At 48.3% G+C, this 13354-nt stretch overlaps 1 protein-coding gene across 1 annotated transcript; it reads left to right on the forward strand.

Moving 5' to 3' along the window:
- Positions 1–296: 296 nt before the first annotated feature.
- LBH (limb bud and heart development) lies at positions 297–12001 on the forward strand. Its single transcript, XM_026048104.1, has 3 exons — positions 297–414; positions 1068–1170; positions 9646–12001. The coding sequence occupies exons 1-3, from the start codon at positions 389–391 to the stop codon at positions 9841–9843; spliced, it is 327 nt and encodes a 108-aa protein (XP_025903889.1). The 5' UTR covers positions 297–388; the 3' UTR covers positions 9844–12001.
- The last annotated feature ends 1353 nt before the right edge of the window (positions 12002–13354 follow it).

Below are 13354 nucleotides of genomic sequence, written 5' to 3' on the forward strand. Positions count from 1 at the left end.
TTGGAGGCAAGGGCAGGGGGTGCCGCATCGCGACGTGACTCCCTGTCGCGACCGACCGCGGCAGCACCGTCCCGCTTTCTCTCCTGCCTTTCCCTCCTTCCCGCCCGCCCTCTCTCTCTCTCTCGCGCGCGCGCGCACCAGAACCACGCGGGCTCCCGCCACGGGCAGCGCGCGCCGGGGCCATTCATGAAATTGGTGACGTCGCGCCGCGTGGGCGTGGCCGGCGGGCCAGGCCCCGCCCCCGGGGCTATATAAGGGGTGGCCCGGCGCTCGGCGCGGCTCGCACGGGAGGCAGCGGCGGGAGCGGCGGCTGCAGCGCGCTCGTGTCCGCGGCGCTTTCCGTGGGTGCCGCTGTGGGTCGGTGCCTGCCCCGTTCTGCCGCGACTTCATGTCTGTGCTCTGCCCCCTGCCCTGGTGAGTGGGCGCCCCGCGGCGGGGCGGGCGGGGGAGCCCATGGGGCGGCCGCGCTGCGCGGGGCTCCCGTGGCCGCCTCTCGTGGCTGCCGCTGCCGCAGGGCTGTGCCTGGGGGGCGCTCCGTGGGGCAGCGTGAACGGACCCCGAGGAGAGGATCTTCAGGGATCCGCTTCGCTTTCTCGAGGCGTTTTTGGGGTGGGAATTGCGCTATGGCCGCGAGCGCTGGCGCAGCCCGCGCCGCCGGTGCGCGGGTCCCCGCGGTTGTAGAACAAGTCGGCGGGAGCTGGAGCTGTGAGGAATGGCGACTGGGAAACTCCAGCGGCTGCACCTTTGTCCTTTGGGGACGTRCGTGGGACCCTTCTCTGCCACTTTGGGAGCAGGGCTCCAGGAAGTGGGGTAGAAASTGGCTCACTGACGTTAAAGCCTCGCAAGGGGCTCTCGAGCCACTGATGCAGAGAGAAATGGGGTTGCTGTGCCCAGGGTGCTGGACTTGCTTGGGCCAGAGGTGCTGCTCTCCCATCTCCAGGGGGCAGGAAGGAGGGGAGCCTGGAACAGCTTGGTGACCACCCCTGCTGTAGCACCTTGATGCACCTCAGGCTTTGCTCAGCCCTTCTGGAGCCCTCGGGTAATTTCAGTGCTGTCTTTGGTTGTAGCTCTGATTATCTGAGATCAGCTGAGATGACTGAAGTGATGATGAACACCCCGGCTATGGATGAGATYGGGCTAAGCCCCCGCAAGGACGGCCTCTCATACCAGGTAAGCGCTTCTGCAGCGGGTCCCTGTGCGCTCCCCAGGGCTGTGGTGAGCTCGGTGTGATGCACTGATCCGGAGCCGGGCCCAACAGCCGGGCTCGCTAAAGTGAGGACTAGTCAACAGAGTGGAATGCTTGCTTGGCAGGAGCAATTTGTTGGAAATACTGCTATCAGGCTGGATCTGTGAAGGACTTCATTGCTTCTGGAGTGATGAAGCTCCYGCTCATTTAGCGTTCTTGGTAGCTTGGCAGGAGACCGGCTAAAGTAGGATTTGCTCCTGTCACAAGGGGGAGAAGACTGAGAGCCATACATGTGTTCTGCCTAGAGCAGATGGGAGCTGTTTATATGGCATGGAAATCTTTCCAGCTATTTCTCTTTTCCTGACTGCTTTGTGCCTATCTGAGGGGACTGGTGGTCTTCTGTAGCACAAGGTAAGGCCAGAGACAGCTTTGCAATGTCTGAGGAGATAATGGGTACCTGAAGGTGGGAGCTGCTTTCATGCTGAAAATTGAGGATGATGCCATTAACTGTTAACTTCTAGATCAGTGGCTGGGGTTAGCAGATGGTCTTAGAAACCCTTTTAGTCTTACTCCTTTAGATTCTGTCTCATGTTTCCTGGCTTATAGTTAATCATAGGATGAGTGTGTGCATCAGACTGGTTTTCCTGGCTCTTCCAGGAAACTTGTTGATGAGATTTAGCGCAGGAGTTGAGTGCATGCAGATGACTTGCATCTGGTCTCTGCACAGAGCAGCTCTTAAGGGTAGCTTCTGATGCAGAGCTCTTTCCTTGCAGATGTTACACAACCTTCACAGAGGCCCTTGCTGTAAGTGTGCATTCAAATTAGGTGTGCTGTTGTATGCTTGCGTATTTAAGTCTGAAAAATGAGCCGTGAGTCTATAACAGTGAGCTGGAGCATGAAATCCAGTGAACTTTGGGCTGCAGCTCAGGCCTCCAGCGTAAACCAGTGCTACAGGGAAGGAAAGGAGATGCGTGGCTGCTCTTAGGTCTGCATCTGGTCCATTCGAGCTTGGTTTATTGCTTGTGTGTAGGAATAACTGTGCTGTTTTAGTGCTCTAGTTAAAGGAGAGCGTGTGGCCTTGCTCTTTCCCTCCCCTGTGGAGGGAGTGTGCAACAATGGGAATGGTCATTAATCCTGAAACAATCGGACCAACCCCTGTGTGCTGGATGTTCAAGCAATTGTGTTAATGGGTCACCRTATAAAGAAGCTTAACTCGGGCAGGTCAAATGCTCCTGTTTACTTCCCCGAATTTTTCAGTTCTGCCCAGCGTATCAGAATGTAGGTGCCCTGCTTGCTCCAGCCATTGCCTTAGTAAGGCTTTTCCCCACAGTGCTGATGACCTTGATAAATCCGTTTGGATAAACTGGGGAATGGGCCTGTTCAGTTGTTAGGGGATCATCTGAACCTGGAGSGTGTGAGTCACAAACTCTGACGACTCGCATCTATGCAGGGCTTACGTGTTTTGGATCTCCTCTCTGTAGTGCTCTAGGCATGGATTGCTTTTTTCAGAGAAGATCTATGGGATTTGTTAACAGGGTGTCTTCCAGTAAGTAGTCTGCTGTGGTGCAAGCCAAACTGAGGGCAAAAGGCTGCTTTTGGTGATTGTGCAGAGAAGTTGCTGTCTGGATTGAGGGCCAGAAATAGAAGATCCTGATGGGATACGAGCCATGTGTGGGCTGTGTAYGAGGTCTGCCACTAAATCAGGTTAGTGCAAAGAGGATTGGAGAGCAGGCTGCAGCCTTCYTCTAGCAGTTAGGCTGAAAATGTTGCAGCATAAATCAAGGTAAGTTCAAAACATCCTTAGGCAGTTGAAAATTCAAGTTAAAACAGCAAGGACAAATGAAATGCAAGTGGCACTGTGAACGCCTTGTTCTGCCTCAGACTTTGGCACTTTTTGCTCCATCCTGCTGATGGAGAGACTGTTTGGTACATGGAAAATTGTATGCTAGTCGAGTGCTGTAGTGCAATAATTCAAATCCAGACAGAGCTAATGGAGTGTGACAGCCTCTATGCTGAGACTCGCCCTAAGCTGCATCTTCCTTTGCTGATCTGCAGAGTTGGGCTTCCAAGGTGTGAGTGTAATAACGGTTGGCCATGGAAGGCAAGAGCATAGGGCCAAGGTGGGGAGAGGTGGGCTTTCCAAATGTTTCTTTTCCAGCAGGATAGCTTGGRTTTTTCTCTCACTTCAGATATGACCATAAACTGATGTTGAAAATGCCATCTTTTGGGTTGCGTGGAGGAGGGCCTTCCTGGGAGCTGGTCCCTCAGGTGCTGGCAGTGAGAAGGGGGTTGGCTTTTCCCAGCACATTCAGATGTGAAATGGCCTGGATCAGAGAGGATGGTTCAGCAGCTCTGCTGAGCTGTGAAGAAAATCTGCTTCTACTGCAGGCAGACTTGTCCTACCAGCAATGCTGCTTGCAAGTATTTTGGCTTTTACCGCTAGGTAAACTGCAGATACAAATAAATTGTACTGAGAGTAAACTTTGCTTTGCTTCCCCTGCTCTGTGGAGTTCACTGAACTTCAGGGTTGTTCCTGTCYGTCTTGTCAAGTTCCCACAGAAAGTCCCACAGAAGTTTGTCCTTCTGCCTCTGCTGCTGCCTTCCCCCTGTGCTCCCTTGCCTGCTCTTGCACTGGTGTCTGCTGGATGTGAACTGGGCTGTCTGGCACTAACTGCACCCACTAGTGAAGCTGCCTGGCCTTGTGTGGGCTGATCATCACTGCTTGCAAAGCTGTGATGTGAAAGCTCAAGTGGCACCAGTTGCCTGTCTGTGGTAGCTGGGTTGCCTGGCTAGACCTAGTTTTATAGGCAATTTCCTTTAGGAAAAGGCAGCATGTGGGGCTGCTGTCTCTGTGCAGCAATCTGTGTCCAGCTGATGTGTACCAGGCTTGCAAGCTAACGCAGTGCCAACTTCAGAGCCTTTCTGTTTTTATTCCTGTGTTTGCCATGTAAAGCTGAGCTCACAACCCCTTGAAGACAGTTCAGCCAGTGGGTTTAAAGGGTCTGGGCAGCAGTGAATGGCAAAATTGGGGCATGAGCCTCCCGGAACAGGGAGGCACAGACAAAACAGAAGATGCAGCTGAAAAGATGATGTCATCCTGGGTCTTGTGCCTGCAGTGGAGAGCTATTTCTGGCTCTTTAATAGATGTCCCATAATTCCCATGGGACTACTAAACAAAACCTCGTTGAAATGCAGCTGATGGCTCACGATGCCCCTGCTCCAAGCAGATGTGCCCATGGAGGCTGCCGCTCGCTTCCTCTCTGGCAGTTCTCTGCCAGCTGGGCCTTTCTGCTGCCAGTTGGAGCTAAGATGCAGCTTGTTTTCCYGCAGCCCCTAGACAGCCCCAGCCTCTGGAAGGCCTAAGCAGCCCTCTGCCAGCRTGTCCTCTAGGGCTGTTTCGCAGCGGCACGTGTGGCGCTCCTGAAATTAGCCTTGTTCGCGACTGAATTAATCATCCCACTGAGCTGTTGTCAAAACAGAGTCTTGACCCGAATCTCGCCTTGCTTCTTGGAAGTGGAGCTGGGTCTGAGCRTAACTGAAAACACTCTGATGCCCCAAGTGTTTATTTTTGAGCAAACTGTGTATCCCGAGCGGAGCCGCCTGTGCGTGTGTCTGCAGACTTGCTGCTCGGCATGCAGCACCTCGGGCTCCCCTTTGAGAGACGAGGTTGGGGTGCAGAGTTGGACCTGGTTTCATACCATCGATGGGGCTTGGTTCTCATGGGGAGTTTAAGCTCTTTTAAGTCACGATTGCATCATGCTGGGATCTGTCTGGGTTAATCAGAGCTGCAGCTTGCTGTGAATCATGTCAGACCCAGTGGAGGTAATATCTTTAATGCTCAAGGCAGTGTCTATGGCAAAAGCTTGGGTTTTCCGTCTTGTTGGGGAAATTGGTGGCTGTGAGTGTGACACCAGGGTCTGGTGGGAGAAGATGGAAAATTGAGGTTTCTTTCTGTAGCTGTATGGTTGTAAGGTGCTTCATGTTGGTGCAGACCTGACTTGTGCTGCCTGAAGGTCTTGGTACTGGGCTGCRATAACAGCTTGTGATGCTGAGTGAGTGTAGGGTAACTTCACCTGGTTGTCTTCTGCAGTGCATCACAAGCCAGTGCCTGGCTACTAAAGAGATATGCCATTAGTAGTCTTAATGTTTTTAGCCTGAGTTTGAGTATCCCTGGGTCTTAGACCTTAAAATGAAGTCAGAACTGAGCAAAGGAATAAACAGAGCCAAAGGAAATCTTGCTCAGTGCTATGCAAAAAAAGTGCTACACTGAAATTCAGGCTGAAGAGAACAGCTCATCATGTTTTTCCCTCCTTACTCAATGCCTTGTTACTCTGGAAAATTGTGATTGTGTATGAAATTCAGTTGCCACTGTCCCCAAGGCAGGGCAAACACTGCAGAGTTTTCACAGCTCATAAATTTGAGCTCAGTTGCAAGTGATGGCTACTGTAAGAGCAAAACTTTGCAGGGCTGTTTCCTGTAGCTGGAAAACCTTCTCCAAAGAAGTAACTTAAATCTAAGTATTTCCTGGAATAATCTTGCCTTATTTTTCTGTAGCAGTGAAATTTTATATTGAGAACTTAAAATCRGATTTGGTTTGAAATATTAATTTGGTACTATTGAGGAGTTGCAACCCCATTTTTCTTAGTATAGGAGGACGAGCACTTACCCTGTGCTTGCAGCATGGCTTTAAATTATACCTAAATTGATAAGCCCCACAATGCAGACCTTTAGCCTTGTCTTAGTATTACTRCAGTGAAGTAAAGTTTTCCCCAAAGTAATAACTTAATTTAGAAAGACCCTTTTTGCTCTGAAAAACAGTTTTCAGGCCCCTGGTGGGTGGGGGAGTGCACATGTGGAAGTTGTTTTGAATTTACAAGTGTCACTTGGATTATGGTAGCTCTGCAGTGAATCCTTTTAATTGTCTGACATCCCCTGCTTTTGGTGTTTCTCTGTTCCTATGAATACTCAGCCTCCCCAAGGCAATGAAAACTTTCCATTCTTGTTGCCAAGACTTCATTCAAGGAGAGTAGGGCTAGATCATCCAAAACAGAGGCAGGMATGATCTTCTTAAAGTCTAAGGCTTTCAGCTCAAGTATTGCCTTTCAGCTGGAAAGGGCATTGAAAAGCAAGAACAGCGGGAAGGGGGGCAACTTGTGTTTCATCTGAAACGGGCAATGGAGATAGCAGGTCTCAAAAGACAGTTTGGAGAGGCCTCTGGAAAATACCCTTGCAGCAAGTGAAAGGCTGCTGTATTATGGTTTAAGAAGCAACAGAACACTTCCTCTGTGGGTTTTAAAGATGCCACAGCAGGCTAGAAATGGGGGCTCAGCTACAGATTTGCAGCTCTGCAGAAGCAAGCACAGTGCCTCCCCTTGTATTGGCTGGCTGTGGGTAGGGGGAATTTCTCAGGTTTCTAAAATAGATTTTAGCTAACCTCCTCCACCGGCCTCTTGGTGGTGGTGGTTTTTCCCCATCAGGTGACCAGATGAGCCAGAAATCAGCATTTTAGGTGTGTGTATGGTAACTTGCTCTGGTAGATGGGAAGCAGCTAGTCCCTCACTGCTGTGTCTTCAGGTAATGCAAAGGCTTCACGTGGCACATGGGCTGGGTAATGCAAGGAAAGCTTGTTTGTGGCTTTGTTAGATAAGCTGTTGCTGCTGCTGTGTACGGAGGAGCACAGCTCATGGTCAGACCCGAGCCTGTACCTTCCTAGGGGGAACTTCATGTTCTTTACAAGTCTTGTCTTCCCATTGTCCTGTCTGGAAGGGGACCAGATCAGACATTTGGTGCCACTCCATGCAGCCTGGCGCTGGCTGTGTGGGACCACGCGCTGCTGGTGCTCCCTCGTCTGTGTTAAAGAGCCTGGCACCTTGAGCTTGGCCTACTTRGGAGTCACTAGGCAGGCTGCCCTTTTGCAGGATGTGCAAATGAAGTCTTAATTTAAAACCTCTTTCTTTTCAGTCCTTGTACTTGGCGTGCTGTGTTGCCCTGCTTGTCACATGCTAGGAAATCTGCCTTTGTGTGTTTTTTCCATTGACTGTCCACACCCCTTGAAAGTGTAGTTGCAACATCTCACTTCATGCAGCCTCTACGATTAAAAAGCATGACTTAGTGGAAAAAATCTTGACCTTCTTGGGTTTGGCCTGTCCTGCAGCTGTTTAAGATAAGATTGTGCTAGTTTTTTTATTAAAAAAGCTGCACACCACATTTTGGGGATACTTGTTTGTAAGGAAATGACTGCTACTTAGTTTCTGGAAAAAAGTCTGGCAGGCTATTTTCAAAGAAATTGCTCCAATTTGACCTAATGTGCTTAAAATGATAGCAGCCAAAGGTTAGTTTAATTATTATACTGCTATTTTTCTTGCACGAGAGGCTATTTTCATGACATTATCAGCTTATATAACCTCTTGATCCRCACTTCTTTTTCCATTGCAACCTTCTAAACAATGTAATGTCAAGGGTATTTTTTTCCCTATCCTGAGTTTAGCTAATGAGTTGATGCTCAAGAGCCATCGACTGAACTTCCAGTAATGCAAGGGGTATCTGAAGCTGCTTCTCTTTGAGGCAGAGGCCGACAGAGCTCTACAACAGTAACTGTCCTGTGCTGGGAGTGACCATTGGTGGTTCATATGCAGTGCTCATGTTAATGTGGCCCTGTCAGAGGCCTTGCACTTGAGCACCTGAATGTGCAGGTGAGGAGGGCAGCTGTGGGGACTGGACTTGTGTCCCCAGGGCACCCGATGGGGCTGCTGGTATGCACAAACATGGCATGTTGTGCACTGCCTGYATGTTGAGCCACTTTTCTGAGCATCTCTTCCTGGAGTTACTGTTCCTGGCTTCGCAGTACCGAGCAGCCTGGTGGCTTTCTCAAGCTACTTACCTAGCAGCTGTGACCAGTGCTTAGTTTCCCTCAAACTTTGAACTCGAGGAAGGAATGTAGCTAATACTGGAAGTCTGAAAAGTTGCTAGTGGTGTGGCTCGTAGATGCTGTGCTGAAGGACAAGTTGGCTGCACTGCACTCTGCTCTGGGCCTTGGGCCGGCTCTTCCCAAGGTGGTGGGCACCTGTGTGACTGGCATGAGGAGTGTGATACTTCAGGATTAGTGCTCACGGCTCCTAGACAGGATCTTGCTTTTGCAAATGGCACCTCCAAGAGCAAAATAGATCTGATTTGCTCTCAAGCTGAGGAATCTGAGTGTTGGTACCTGAGGCTGTCAGTGCTGTTTTCCTGCAAGGGCACTACTGGGACTTACCTAAAAATGCCACTTTTCAGAGAAAAGTACAAATTACTTAAAAGTTACCTAGCTCCTGGATTCACCTTGGTCTTGAGGCAGGACTGCTTTGATGTTTGTCGYTTGTCTTTTAGGGTGTTTTAATGCAGCCATAATGTGAAATTGGCTTTCTAACATGATAATATTTGAAATAAACAGGTGCTAAGAGATTAATGGTCTAATTATCAGCGGGGTGCTCCARTGTGGCAACTGGTTCTTGTCAACCAGCAGTTCTGCGTGGGGTGAATTGAGATTTCAAACTTTACCTAAGGATATTCTTTTTGTTTTGCAAGCAATAGGAAACTTCTCTGTTCAGATTGACTCGCACAAGCCTGCTGTCAACACTGCAGTGCAATAGTGGTTCTTCCTGTGCCCATGCCTTTGCTTCAGCAGCTAATGGGATCAAAGAGGAGCCTGGTGACACTGCCAGCAAGTACTGGCCCTGGTCTGCTGTGGTGCATCTGCACACTTCTGGCAAGCTGGAGATGGAAGTGACGTGCTTCAAGGGGCTAGAGATGAGCAGATACTCATTCCGTTCACACGGGAATGTTCCCTGGCTGTGCTGCAGCCCCGAGAAATGCAGACAGTATTGTCTGCAATGTACAGTCTCCAACATCTCCACCAAATGACTGTCTCACTGCTAATATCCAGAAATTGTAGCCCATAAAAGGCTGCCAAGATTATCTTGAAAATGCAGCTGCTTTTTACTGTTACCCTAGGTTGATACCGGTGCTGGGCCTTGGCACAGRACTCTGTAGCTCTAACTCTTGTTGCTGCTTTACCTCCTTTCTCTTTTAGCAGCAAAGCCTGGAGCACAAGTCTGTTTTCATGCGTAGCTTGACCAGAAGCAGGAAATGAGATGCTAGATTCTCAGATTGAGATAGCTTAGTTTGCAAACTCATGAGCTTTAATGCAAAAGTGGTGGTGGTGGAAGGTGTGGCTTTCAGATAAAGGGCAGATGTGAATGTGAGCACTGTCCAAGCAAGAGTATTATTTGGAAGCCTCTAAGGCAGTGCTTGCTTCATATACATAGATTAGAAGTACTTATTTACAAGCATGGGAGTTTTCTTATCACCCAGCGGTTTACACTGTGTCCTGGAGACCTAAAGCTCTTAAATTGGGTTTTGCTGGATGTAAGGCTGCTTGAAAGCAACAGCTCCACTCATGGACTATTTCTTGGCTCTTTCAGATTTTCCCTGATCCCTCGGACTTTGACTGTTACTGTAAGCTGAAGGACCGTCTGCCCTCAATCGTGGTGGAGCCAACAGAGGGTGACGTGGAGAGCGGGGAGCTGAGATGGCCACCTGAGGAGTTCCTCGTGCAGGAGGAGGAAGAGGAGGAGGAAGAAAGCTGTGACGATGCAAAGAAGGACAACAAGGAGCAATAGATGTCATCCAAGGAAAGGCAAGGGACTGCACCCTTCTGAAGGAAGAGCCACACTTCTTTTGAAAGTCTTTTTTTAAACAAAAAAAGACAAGTTCAATTTTGCACCTGCAAGATCTTAGTTTTTTTTGTATTCTCTGTATCGAGAACTGAAGCCCTCGATGTGACAGAATCACCAGACCTTCTGAGGAAGGAAGTAACGCAGAGAAATGTTTGCTGTTCTCGAGATCACTATCTGAATTTTTCTGAGGCTGAGGCAGCAGAGATTCCAAGTGCATGGTGGAAGGCGAACACATGAGGAACGCTTTGCGGGGAGCTTGGGGRGGGGAATAAAGAAGTAAAATGCAGCAGTGTTCAGCCAATAACTGCCTCTGGCTAAAAGCATGAGAATAGAGTCGTCATCTCTCAGATATGCCTTTCTTAAAGCTTCCATTTTGTGTGTTTGGGGGTAGAAGGGTGTCTGCAGTGAAGTATCACTAAATACTCTACTGACGAGGGGCCTGTAGATTTTTTCCCCAGTCCAGCACCTCCTAGAGTAACATGAGCATATGTAGGAGTAGGGTTTCTTGCTCTTGCTGTTGAGCCTGTTCCAGCCACTTGCCCAAAGCTGTTTTTTTCCCCCCTTCTCTTTGCCTTTAGACTCTTCAGTGCTGAACGGCTGTTTTTGCAGGATAATGTTAGGCTGCTGCTCGTCATCTGTGCTGCAAGGCCCTAGTTTATCTTGCAGGTGGTTAGCATGAGGTAATGGGAATCTAATGTGGAGACTTCTGTCTGCAGCATGAGCTAGCCTAGATTTAAACACCTTGGGTTTTTCTCTCCTGTTTGCTGAGGCTGCTGTGATAAGTCTCATCTTGCTCCAGTGCCCAAAGCCAATTGTGTCTGGAGAGTGGGCTTCCACCTGCCTCCTGTGATGTCTTTGAGGCTCTGTGGTTTCATGTGTCAAACTTGCTGCTCACCAGGCTTGTAAAGGTTGGGAATCTTCAGCTTTGTGAGCCTTCAAGGCCTCCTTAAAGCCATGGTGATGCAGGACAGGCCAGACCGCTCCCCTGTGYGAGTGGGGATGTGCTGCCAAACCTGAGTGGGAAGGTAGACCAAGGGAGCTCTAGCAAAGATCTTCAGTGGGAGGTCGGGTGTTGCAGGAGAGGTCTGCTCTGAACATGTGGTGTGGASTGTCCTAGGCAGGAAACGCTTCTGGCCTGTAACAACAGGGAGACWTGCATGGGTGTTTAATGAAGTGCAGACAGGTTTGTGAAGTCCGTGGTTATCCTTTTCAGCATATCCTGTTCCAAGGAGGAATAGTCCCTGTTTGGGAAGGAGGGAGCTGTGTTGCAGGACAGGCTAATGCTCTATGTTTCTGGAGAGTGATTGTCTTGCAGCTTCAGGGACCAGCTTGGGAGCCAGTGGGTCTTGGAACAGGATGAGAATAGTTACCACYTAAACCAAATCTGGGGGCACAGAAGAGAAAGAAATGTCAAGGCCTTAACCAAACTTTCATAATAATCCCGATGCCACCCCCCTTTGCTTATAACTGGTTCCATTTTTAAAATCTATTTGACATGTGTGTGTGTGTTTGTATTTTTAATACCTCATAAGTAGTTAAACGCTGGTGGGGGTTGAGAATTGCTTTTAACATTGGCAGGATCGTTTTAGTCTTGTCTTGCTTGTGTATAAACATAATGGCAATAACTTATCAGCTCTGCATAACTGTTTCAGGCAGATGAGATAGGAGACTAGTTAGCACAAAGCAGGAAAAGTTGTGTCATGACACTGCAGCTGGTCTCCTCCTATTCTGGCAACCCAGAACCAGTTACATGTGCTCCCTGCCAGCCTTGGGGCATGGTTTGTCCCCGAATGGTCCTGATGTAGTGATACCATTTTCTCTGAACAGTGGATTCAGCTGTTGTATCTGTAACACTTGTTCTAGTCTTGCTGTCTTACTGGAATGAGCTTGTACACCTGCATACCAGCCAGTYGTCTTATTTTTAAGTGTTACTCTCTATTGGTCTCCAGTCTGTACCACCAAGTTCAAAGCTGTATATCAAAGATACTACCATGTGGGCAGCAATGAAATGGCAATCCTTGGACTTCAGAGCTGCTGTCTGCCCTAAAGATTTGCATCTTTCTGTCTGCATCCTTTTTTTTGGAAGTATTGTGTATATTTCTATTTGTTGTTGAACGTATCTAAAGAACAAAGCACTCCAGTAAAACTCCTCCTGTTGTATGATATACATTCTATATTTCTGTAATTCTTTTTTGAGCCTCAGGGAGAAGCTAGCATTTTTTTCAAACTACATTTTTGTCACTGTGACAGTTGTAAATAAAGTTTGAAAATGCTTTCCAAACATACTAGCTTTGTGTTCTTGCTGCCAAAGAGGGTTGGATGGTCCTTGTATTTCAAGTATAAGGTGCTGGTTTGCAAGACTAATGCAGATACCCTAAAATACCCATGTCAGAGCTGAGGCTGTGCTGTGAACCTAGGCACCTTTGTGCTTCATGTGTGACTTAACTCAGAGCATGCATGTATGGGACTTGTGTGTCTGATTCAGTTTGGAGTGAGGGGCAGTGTTTCTTGCTTTGCATCTTTCTACAGTTGCTTTTTGCTGTCTTTATGATCTGGAAAATCTACCCCTCAGCTAACCTTGCAGAGCCGGATGTCATGGGGAGCTGTGGCACTTAGTTGTTTGTAGTAGCAAAATGGTACCTGGTATTTTTCTTACCTTGCCCTGAGCAACAAGTATGAAAATAAGTCTGGCTGTGCTGTCTGCTGTTAGGACCTCAGCCAAGCTGCATGAGGTTGCCTRCTTTTTGCCATTTAAGGTCTAAAGGTAAAGTCTTCAGGAGTCTTTAGTGCCTTATAACACACTCATGGTTGTAGGCTGCAGCTTGCAGTGCTACCAGAGAGACCAAATGCAGAGGAAACTGCATTTCTGAGGGGGATAAGCTTGCTTGATACTAAAACAGTGTCCTAAGCGCAGATATCTAACCATATCAGGCTTCAGTAATTCAAATTGTGTACCTAATGGGATTAAATTTTTCCACTGAGAAAACAGATGATAAAGACCAAATCCCTGGAATACTTGTGCCTTTCAGAAGCAGGGGGAGAAGTTTCTGTGATTTTTTGTAACAGACCCTAATCTTACCTGTGCAAACAAGGTTGAGCCTAAGGTTAGCTTTACATTAGACCTATTTAAATATACTAATGACCCTCAGATTAAATGTTTGAGTTAAGAGCATGTTCAACATAAGCCCCATGGTTCAAAGATGTTGAACTCTATTGTACTTGGCCCTTGTGGATATTTTCTGCCACAGAAACACCATGCAAAGTGAAATTTCTCTCCTATTGTGCTTCATCAGCCTCTAGCTAAGGTGCCTTGATTGTTTTCTTGCCTTTCTTAGGCTGAGAGTTGCCTTCAGAGGTACTGCAGCGCTTTCAAGGTGAAGTGTCGATCTGAAGGGGCGATGTAGTTCTGTTTCAAGATGTTTCTGTTTAAAATCAAAAGACATCTTGGTTAAAA

This window comes from Nothoprocta perdicaria, unplaced genomic scaffold (assembly GCF_003342845.1).
Source record: "Nothoprocta perdicaria isolate Ctin4 unplaced genomic scaffold, notPer1 scaffold_51, whole genome shotgun sequence".
NCBI lineage: Eukaryota > Metazoa > Chordata > Aves > Tinamiformes > Tinamidae > Nothoprocta > Nothoprocta perdicaria.